Below are 10,395 nucleotides of genomic sequence, written 5' to 3'. Positions count from 1 at the left end.
TGTTTTTGTTGCTGTCTATTAAAATTTTAATATGCAGCTACAGATTGTCTCAAATGCAGCTTTACCGTAAAAGCTTGACGGTTTCAAAAGTAACCTTTGTGCATTTACTTTAAAATAAAAGAAGCGACCCTAAGCCCAGGTTTAACCAAGATGTTTGATTAAAACTTGACCTTTTCCGAGACTTAACTTCCTCGATTTACACAGCTTTTGTAGTATGTGTTACTAGCGGAACGCGAAGAAGCGGCCTTTGGTCTCTTTCAATTAGAGGCTTCTTCGCTAATGCTACTTTTGGGTTGTTTGCCCAATTTCGTTAACTTGCCTGGCTTTCCGAACACCTAGCAGATGTATTATTAAAATTAGAGCCTATAGCGAATAAAACGCTATAAGCCGCCAAAGACGCGTATTGTGAAAACAAACACTTATATCCAGACTGATAATTTCTGGGTACAGTTGAGAAACCGTTCGACCACAAAGAAGAACCGTAAATCAACGTTGCTATTATAGAGTAAAATAGATTTGATATTCCCTTACGTTTGTGTCGATAAACATTGTATGAGCTATAAGAACAGGTTATAGGATGGGTCGTTACAACCTGACGCAATTTTATAATCACATTACTTCTCGATTTTTTTGTTCGAATATAAAGATATATCCATGTCCTAATGTACATGACCTATGATGTTTTATATCATTTTTACAATCCATAAATCGGATCAGCAGAAATACTGTTACACAGTATACCACTTCAAGTTATATCTCTAAGAGGCTCTTAATAAACAGCGTGCAAGCAAAAAATAGATCTTCATCCACGTCATTGCTTTATCCTCTGTCTTCATTGATGTTAACTTCAATAGTCATATATAATAGTAAGTCAAGATTTTCCCTATCGAAGGCGCGTGAAAGATCAAAATAGATATAGAACAAAACGCTTCTTTTTTTATTTAATAACATGTCCACCTAATTGTTGCCTTCGTTCAAAATTTTGCTCGTATTTACTGCTCTGGTTATTGCAAAAGCCCTAGTAAGAAGCTTGGCTAGAGAAAGGTGGAAGTTCAAAGTTATATCAAAATGGCAAAGCTAAAAAACAAAGTTAACAAACGTTTATATTACGTTCTGCCTCCTTGACTTGGAGACCTTCCTGCCTTTTATCTCCGGCCACATTTGGCCTAAAGATTTGGACTAATTAAAGTGTCCAGTGGCCAATTAAAAACAACATATATTCTTAATAACCTGCGATATTTCTATGCATCCCTGCCACTGATAACATAATCTATCAAATGTTTATTTAAAAACGAATCTAACAACCTATAGTATCTGCATGTATTTGATTTATTATTAATTGCTAAACATCGTATAGGCTCTATCGACTGCTTAGACCTGCCGCTGGAATTTTGTGCAAGTGTTTTTATTTTGACTAATAAGTATACTTGTATATAACTGTTCGTACAACAGAAATACTCTGGCACGCATTTTGGATGAGCCTGGCTCATCGACTTTAATCTTTAGGGTGCTCTTCCCTGTGAGCAGACAAAAACCGGTCAATAATTTTTGACAGAGCTTCTTAAACCTTACCTACAGATATTCAGTCATCTTCCACTTATGCGACTAAAGTGACTACTTTTATACATAATAATAATAATTTTTATAAACTCGGAACATGAACAATGCCCGTTTCCCATTTAACAAAAATTGTAACATCTCTCGAATAAATTAATTTATTATGTGTTTATCGCCACTCTCTATGGCCTTCTTCCATTGCTTGATCAATTTATTTATTATTTGCCAAAAAATAGTTGGGTCAGATGACTGGCTTTATGTACCAGCGATAGAAAAACATGGCAGTCTATAGTCATAATGTCCGGAACATACGGTCAATGCAAAAAAACCCTTCTCGTATTCGTGCAAGGCGGCCCTCTTTACAGATGTTTTTTATGAGCCATCTAGTATTCTCGTAGAGAAATGTAATGCTGCCTTATCTATCGGATTTTTTTACGGTGGATTGTCTTTTCACTCAATGCAACTGAGACATGAGGAAATACAGGTCCTTGCAGGCCCACTACCCACTGTTAACTTCAGAGATATAGCCTAACTTTTAGCTTAAGCTAAACTGCTTATTCCTTTTTCTGATTAATATAGACCCGCAGAACCGTTTTTTATTACCCCTAATAATTCTACGTATAAATTTCCCATTGAATCTTTGTGGTGCCGTGGTGGCCCATGGATACCAAAATACTATGGGTAACTATATTGTGCATTTTACTCGACCTCCAGCACAAGCAGGTTCTTAAGTTTTAATAAAATTCTACGCATTTTTAGATATTTGATAGTATTCTGGTATTAGCAGCTTATCCTTTTAGAAATTTAACGGGTTACTTGTTATTCGAGATCTTTATTGGCCTCGGACGGCGTAGGACACACCCTTTATGTTTAAAATAGAGATCTTCATATTTTTAGACGGTCTTCTCAGGCTCAGGTAAACTCAGAGTTTACACAGAACTTGGCACAAATGTCCCAAGCTGATTCGGTAACTTTTTGGCATTAGCAAAAAGCAAATCAGTACAGATCGAAGATCGATGATTTTTTTAACTAAGAACTTCCACCTTTAACGCCTGTACTCGTTGTAAAATTTCGTTCACTACAGAAAGAAATGATAGTAAGCTTATAGGAAGTAGAGAAATTTCGAATGATATGTAAAGCGCCCAATCGACACACATAGGAAAATATTTTGTCGCGGCCGTAGACGTTACAAAGTAAATTGGTTCGAAAACAGGCTTACCTGCATCCGAATATTATCCCTAATTTTATAAGAATTCGATTAAAAGCTCAGGTTAAACGTAAGGGTTACCTTTATCGTTTTTATTTCACATTCAAACTTTCTCTCATTTCTTTTTTGTCTACGCTTGTCTTTCTATTTTCCTCTCTGACATGTAAAAAAATCTCGATAGAGATTCGTAAATGATAACGCCATACACATCAGCGTAGCTATCCCAGTTTTGTTAATACTTCGTAATGGCCTTGTATATGACGTCGTCATTGAAGAAAATGTCCAACACGACGCCCATTAACCACTAGAAAAACGATAACCGTTATACTTCGCTCTGTTTGGGGTTCCTAGTTGATTTTAAACCGTCAATGATTCGTTGTCGATTGAAAACGACTTCATACCTCACCTTCGTTATCGTGGCGGGCTCTCGTATATTCATATTCCTATTTGTCAGTTCGTGCTGTTCGAACAGTTTGTGCTTGTGATGGAGGCACCGTGCGCCAATTGGGATCCGACGGCGAAGCACCGCAACTAACGCCGATCCTTTCAAAGGCAACGTCAGGAGAAATGCAACGCACCATCGTCATCATCATCATCGCCATTAGCGTCATCATCAACTACAAACGAAACCATGAAGAAGCAACTGATAAACGAAGCCGATTCGGTTCTTATTTAATGTTTACAGCGGTGTAAATCGTATACGCAAGGAAAATAGATGGTCGATGTCGAAATAAAAATCGATCGGCAAACGGCTTAAGGGCGACCTTGACAAAGAGAAAGAAGTGTCACAGGCTATCATGGCAATGGCTGATTGTGGCAAGAACGACGATATCTCGTTGATGGTACGACGATGACTACGACCGCCATTGTTGATGATGATAAACGGCCGTTGAGTTGGCTGCCTTTTTGTTTATGGCTCCAGGCCAACAGCGCGTATAATCTATATTTATTTCTTTTTAAATATCAACACGTCGAATTGCAGTATCTATTCGGTACTTAGCCGTTATCTGAAGACGATTGCGGCGTCTGCCTTTGTCGATCGTTGAGTTGAACTGCTTAGACCTCTACCCAGCGCAAAGCTAGCGCGGCGCTCAACACTGTCGCTGCTTGCTAACAGTCATATGTGTTTATAGTTGAAATCATTACAAAAAAATAAGACAAAACGGGAAATATCGAAGACATTGTAAATTCACAAAAAATAGTGAAATATTAGTTTGTTGTTTTACACACCGCTATGCAGATCCGTATGGCGCCAAGATAATAATGTGATTAAAAAAATTCGTAAATATTTAGTTTCTAAAGATATGCACCTTGTGCCAGAATAAGTGAAAAGCACAAACTGGGATATTGGAAACATGTATGTATTTCCAATGTATATTCACCCTTAAATAAGAAATGAACGACGACGATGCGATAAATGGGAGAGCGAATCCATCTCAAAACAAGTTCTTTCGAAAAAAAAATGTCTATCAGATTTCTACTATTTGGTTATTTGCATTGAAATTTTCACAGTGATTTTAATTTAATACCGACTACGCAATGCGCTCAAGAACGGAGACATTAGCGAATTAAGCAGATTTTTTAGCAGACGATTTTTTCTTGTGGAAACCAGAGTTGTAGGTTTGATATGAGGTTCCGTACGAAATGGCTGGAGCGGATACGATGGCCGGGGCAGCATTATAGGAGAAGGTAGTCGGGGCAGAATAAGACACCTAAATATAAACAAAACGGTTTGGAGCGTAAGTGAAAAGTGATTACTTACTGCTACTTGAAAAAGTCATTTCAAAATGTCACAACAACGTGGGCAAAGACGATCTTCGAAGCGATTATGTAATCCACCTAATAACAATGACTCTGAGAGATCATTCCGACAACCTTAAAGGTGGCACTTGCAAAGCCAATGAGCACAGTCTAACAAGCGATACAGGCTGCACTGTGTATATGCGTGTGTTGATATAGTAGGGTAATACCATATCAAGGCGCTATTTTTAAGTAAGCCCTTGTCTGAACACTTTTCTATCCAAAGCTAAACTGTCATCGATTACTGAATTACCGATACGACATTCATGTTTGCTGAACTTCACTATCCAATGATTAATTGTACCGTACCTTGTAGTAGATATGTTTCGTCTTATGCTTATCGTGTATATGTATAAATTTAAGCTAATTCAAGCCATTTATCCGCGTTGGTTCATCTAAGCAGAACTATAGTACTGCGTTTCTATAACGTAGTAGTATAATGCAGGTTACCATAGGTGATATTACATCAGAAAAACGACCTTAAAAAAATTGTATATTGGATTATTACTTGCTTCTAACACACATCCAGTGGAACAAATATCGTAACTAAGGGATCAGAATTCCGTAATTTACAGTCATAAATGATAGAATTGAAAAAATCGTGAAGCTAGATTCGGTAAACCCAGGTGGCATTTACCTGTGCTGGCACCATAGAGTGGGAGATGTAAGATGGCGCTGAAGGAGTGGGAGACCCAGAGAACACCTGAACGCCACGGGCAGTGGGCGCGGCTGCTATCGATTGTTGAAGAATTGGTACCGTGCGCGCGCTAAACGTCTGTACCGCTGCGGGAGAAGCAGCATCCACGGTAACAGAACGCTCGATAATTGGGACAGGAGCGGCTACATGTACAGGAGCGGGGACGGCAACGTTGTGAACTACCGGACGGACCACCTGATGGACCTGGAATAGGGCAACCCAAAGCAAAAGGTACATTTCTATAAAAATCATAAATACATAAGTCTCTTAGGTCGCTGAATATCAGGAATAGTTTTTATTTTTCACAAATTGCAAATGTATGTGTCTTACGGTGGTGCTCGAACCAGTAACGTGTACGTCATTGGTTAAAGGTTAAATGATAAAAATACGCATTGCCTTTTTAGAGAGAGACCTAGCCAATGGATGTACCGCGTCGATGGGTAAATAATAAAAATGCAAGACAATTAGAGAACACTCGTTTTATTACGTTAAGATATCAAAACAGAGAGATCTGAGTCACCTGGCGGATAGGGATATTAACAACCTGCACCTCAGGTTCAGCTTCAGTGAAGTGCACGCGGGTAGGCCGAGCTCGCTGAATGACCCGAATTACCTTTTGAGGTTCAGGTGGTGCCTGGAAAAATTCATTAAATCATAGAAATGCACATTATGTCCCGTGTAATTTCAGCCTGATCTCTGACAATGATTACGCTAGCATTTGAAGCTGTAATATTTACATCTTTTATGTATTGTAAGAGGCTCAAGCCGGAAACCACATACATTTCGAATTTAGCACTAACCATTATCATACAAAAAAACAACCATAATTTATATTGGATTTTTAAAAGATTAAAATAGTTGTTTTCTGTGTGACCTGAACGCGGATGATTTCAGGAGCCGGAGCAGGCGCTTCGTGTATACGAATAATCTGGCGAGGACGTTTATACTCTTCTACGCGGATTACCTGTTTATAAAAAGCATACCAATTGGTCATACAGCCTCCAACTCCACTCATATCGCGACTGATAGCACATGACATGGCATACACAAAGAGAACGCACTTGGTTTATATACAAACCTATAAAAGTGTCCATGTTGTTAAGCTAAAGCCCTTTAGGTTAATATACAAACCTTTCAGGCGGCTCGCTTTTCTTGCAACGCTAAACCTGCATGTAACACGGTCATGCAGAGCGCTGCTTAACCCACTTGTAGAGCCTTCGAAAACATTTATAAGATCAAAGCTTTCAGATGGTGATATTCCATATTGTATGCTAAAAATGAGTTTGCATTACGGTAGTTACAGCCAATATAGTGCGATGGAACTCAGCGTCTATAAATTGGAAAATATATAGTTACGAACACTCTTATTGGCATGTGCGAATTATCGTGTGCAATTTCAAGTGGACAATAATGCACACGCTCGCGCTGGCGTTCTCCATCTAGCTCGAAGAATGAGCGCTCAGTGTGCAAAAAAATTTACCTCAACTATTGTTAGCCACAATGTAATTAATGTATATATATATATATATATATATTTGACAAAAAACAACTGGAAAAGAACTCGTTAGCGAAAATCACCAGCAGGCCTCCAAGCTAGCTAATACTTTACTATTTGCGTTTGCCTGATAGACGGCTTCAGGGCTAGCTCAGAGTATTCGAATTTTTGCAGATTATTTTCGTTCGTGTTGTATTCGTGTTCGTGCTACAATTTTGAAACGTTATCGTACTGTTCACGATAATCTGCTGCGTATCGGTGGCGCGCTGCACATCGCTTTACAGATAATTTTTCCAACATGTAGAAGTATTCGATTTTGATATAATTACCTTCTCTGCGCGTAAAATTAAGTTGAATAGTTGTATAATGGCAGCTAGTAATTAACTATATCTGGTATTTGCTGGCTAGGACACAAGAATTAATTAATTTCAAAGCTCATCAGCCATTAGGGCCAGTGTAAGCTGCAATGCCGCCGCAAAGTTTAACATGCAATTCTGGAGAAATTTCTTTATTTATATGGCCTTATTTGTTTGTAGCATAATAAGTACATATATCGGAAATATTACCTTACGCGGAGTCTGAACATTTGCTGGAACTAGAAGCTATTTAATTAACAAAGCACTGCTGGTTAGTATGAGCAGTGAAGTAAAATATGTATATTAGAATTTAATTAAAAATAATAAAAATACACTCTACTTGGGCATACGTAGAACGAAAGCTGTTATTTGCCACGTACCTCTCGTTCAGAAGTAGTGTGGATTTCATGGACTTTGGGCTGACGCGTAGCAGCAGCCACCGTCACAGGCGTGGCCAAGGCGGCCCCACCGTATGACGCGCTGCCAGTTAACGACACAGGTGCGGCCGACCCGGCGCTAGCGTAGGAGTTCTGCTGACGATACGAACCGCCGTAGGCGCGTTGCCTATCAAACTCCTGGCCGGACGCCTTTGCAGCGAGCAATCCTAAGGCGAGCACGAAGGCCTTCATTGTTATGCAAATCAATGATACCACTGCAGTTCTCCGAAGGTCAAAGTAGAGGCTTAAGAACCTACAAAATAAAAAGGAAAGTGCAACGGCGGGATATGAGGCTAGATGAGCTCAAGTATAGTTTGTTAGTTCGGCGGAGTGCCCAACTCAAATGGTCCGCTGTGGGCCAAGGCGATGACGAAGAATCTCGCGGGGTTGCGACGCTTTTATAGAAGAAGGCCGTCGAATATGGAGGGACGGCCGCCGTCACTACAGCAGTATACGCAGATAACGACAGGTTGTTGTACGTCGACTGTTAATACAGCCTGGCAGCCGCTGACGCAGAGGAAACGGAAAGTAAGAAAGAGGGCCTGGTACGACTGCGTGTTGGCCGCTTCGGCATCCGCGCGATTAGACGGTAAAACCGGCAGCAGATATTCTAACGAGAGTGTTGCACCTCAGCATTGTACAGCTAAAATTCTAGGAAACACCCCAAATATATGTGTAGACCTCAATTAATGGGCAACTTTACATTGTTGTTGCTGCTTCTATTGGTACAACAAAAATATCACTATACGTTCCCAGCACCATATAAATCTGTTGTTCTATTATATAGATATATGTGAAATAAAACAGCCCCGTTTCAGGGATGCCCCAGACTTCCCTTGCCACCGACTTGTCTCGTCGACATGCAGCTCACGCGAGCGGCCAGACACGACTCATCCAGCCAGCCATCCCGTCAAAGATCCAGTAAACCGTCGATGCTTTCATTACCAGCCAGCTTGCTACTAAGATATCATGATAGAACCAAACAGCAAAAAACATCATATTTATTATTCAGTCTATTTATTAATATAGGTTAAGAGGAGTTTATTTTATCTTTAGGCCTATGACGTAGATGAGATATAGGTAATATAAGTGATCGCTAATATTCCGGCTGTTTCACAAAACGAACATGGTTAAATAAGAACTCCGATGAATGAAAAGGATATTTTACTGTGAGTAAGCCTGAAATTTAGAGAAACCTCTCCGTGATGTATCAGGAGTACTAATCAATAATCCTGAGACAATTAAATTTCTCACAATAATTATTTCTGTAACTTCAAAGAATGAAAGCTACAGTATTATTTTGTGAAGAAATCGCCTAGTCAAGTGAGGACACCAAGCTGGAGGTAAAATATACGAATCCAAACTTATTGTCCAGGTACGTACATCAGGTATGCTATTGGTGGATCAACGAATACGTTAAAAATTATAGAGGAGCACCTTACTAACAACTTAACTTAATGTCCTATTTCCTACGCTTTTAATACTAAAGTTTCACAGCTCTAGCCCGTTTTTCTTAAACCCTAAAATTATATGCACGCACATGTGCATGTAAGCATAATAATTTTTTATGAAAGTCATTATATACTCTAAGCTAAGACTACTACGCAAGCGTTTTTTTTATTAACTAAACTAGGTTAAAAGGCTGACTAAGAATTGTGACGCCATATTTAACTGAGTAATAATTGATTTATAGTGACTGACTGTTTTTCTAAAGTTAAAAAAAGACTTCACTCAATTTCAAGCGACCATTAATAGATCGCACTTATAATCATTAAATTACAGATCTTACGCCCAGCAACTGTGAGAGCGATATTTTTTGACAACATACGAATGTTTGTGTTCTCGCTCGTAGAAATAAACAACTTAATTAGTACATGCACCACGTATTTATACATACTAGTTCAGAGCTGAGGCAGTACAGTTTACAATAATGAAATGGAAGTACGAAACAGAAACGGGTAGGTTACTATTATCAGATAACTATTTAGTAAAATACTAATTGTATTGCTCAATATTAATCCAACATAAAAATGGAAACTATTTTGTCTAAGTAGAATTCATTGGTTTTGTCAAGATGGTTTCCATTTGGATTGATGCAGGCAGCAGTCTTGCAGAACTCTCGTCCCTGCTTTAAAGGCATGCTTAGCAACCACAGTTTCCTTTATTGTAAAACTGTTTTTCAAGGTCTGAAGACACTTGAAGGCCGCCGGAGGATCGGCCTACAGATTGTAGTAGGTAATCTCGATTCAGCCATCCTGGTCTTTGAGGTAGCGAACTATTCTGGTAAAGGTGCACTCCTGTCCCTTTGCTAGAAGAGATAGGCATTATGAATGTAACTTAGCAAAGCTACCTTACAAGTAGTTTAAACGGCGGCAAAAATCTTCGTCACTATCTGTTTTAGGTTACTCATAAAAAAAGATATAAGCTCACCTTAAAAAACAATCTATCTGATCTTTTTTGACCGTTGGAGTCATCCTTCGAGTTTTACCTGATTAATTCACTTCCAGCAGCACCCACTATGTCAACCGTCTGCTTGACTAGGTGCGCCATCTCTCTGAGCAGAAACAGCGGCCAGACCGTCAAACGAGATGACAGAAGAGAGAAAAGAAAATGGTTCAATAGTAACGCGTTCGCCTATGAACTAAGTATGAGATGCGTCTAAAATATAGGAAGCACGCACGATTAGTTTCTGGAAGGAAGCTGTTTTTTTATGATGATGCTTAATGGGGATCTCGGGGCTCAAAAGACTGATTTAATTAGTCCACTCCTTTGTTTTTGCTTACCTTTAAGACGTCTGAGTGGATATGCATTCCATAAGCGGTTATGTAAATTAATGCGAAGTACTT

General features: G+C 39.2%; 1 protein-coding gene across 2 annotated transcripts; it reads right to left on the bottom strand.

The window, feature by feature from the left end:
- Positions 1 to 2,835: 2,835 nt before the first annotated feature.
- Positions 2,836 to 10,087, bottom strand: LOC111255030 (uncharacterized). Of its 2 annotated transcripts, none has more exons than XM_086974431.1 (6): positions 9,980 to 10,087; positions 7,493 to 8,508; positions 6,136 to 6,225; positions 5,782 to 5,895; positions 5,202 to 5,465; positions 2,836 to 4,476 (listed from the first exon to the last, which is right to left on the bottom strand). In XM_086974431.1, exons 2-6 carry the CDS (start codon positions 7,739 to 7,741, stop codon positions 4,333 to 4,335), a joined length of 861 nt encoding a protein of 286 aa, XP_086830557.1. In that variant the 5' UTR covers positions 7,742 to 8,508; positions 9,980 to 10,087; the 3' UTR covers positions 2,836 to 4,332. The 2 variants fall into 2 exon arrangements, with proteins under 2 accessions (XP_086830557.1, XP_022672401.1); XM_022816666.2 differs by having other exon boundaries at positions 7,493 to 8,505; positions 9,980 to 9,995.
- Positions 10,088 to 10,395: the final 308 nt, after the last annotated feature.

This window comes from Varroa destructor, unplaced genomic scaffold (assembly GCF_002443255.2).
Source record: "Varroa destructor unplaced genomic scaffold, Vdes_3.0 BEIS01000007.1, whole genome shotgun sequence".
NCBI classification, from domain to species: Eukaryota; Metazoa; Arthropoda; class Arachnida; order Mesostigmata; family Varroidae; genus Varroa; species Varroa destructor.
The sequence above is the reverse complement of the archived record's forward strand: the minus strand, read 5'-3'. Positions and strand labels throughout refer to the sequence as shown.

Bases quoted from the DNA above. Each gene is read 5' to 3' on its own strand.
- LOC111255030 (XM_086974431.1), bottom strand. From the start codon at position 7,741: ATGAAGGCCTTCGTGCTCGCCTTAGGATTGCTCGCTGCAAAGGCGTCC. The intron at 6,226-7,492 runs GTACGTGGCAAA...TTTTATAAACAG, and splicing joins ACACTACTTCTGAACGAGAG to GTAATCCGCGTAGAAGAGTA. The intron at 4,477-5,201 runs GTAAATGCCACC...GTTTATATTTAG, and splicing joins ACTCTATGGTGCCAGCACAG to GTGTCTTATTCTGCCCCGAC.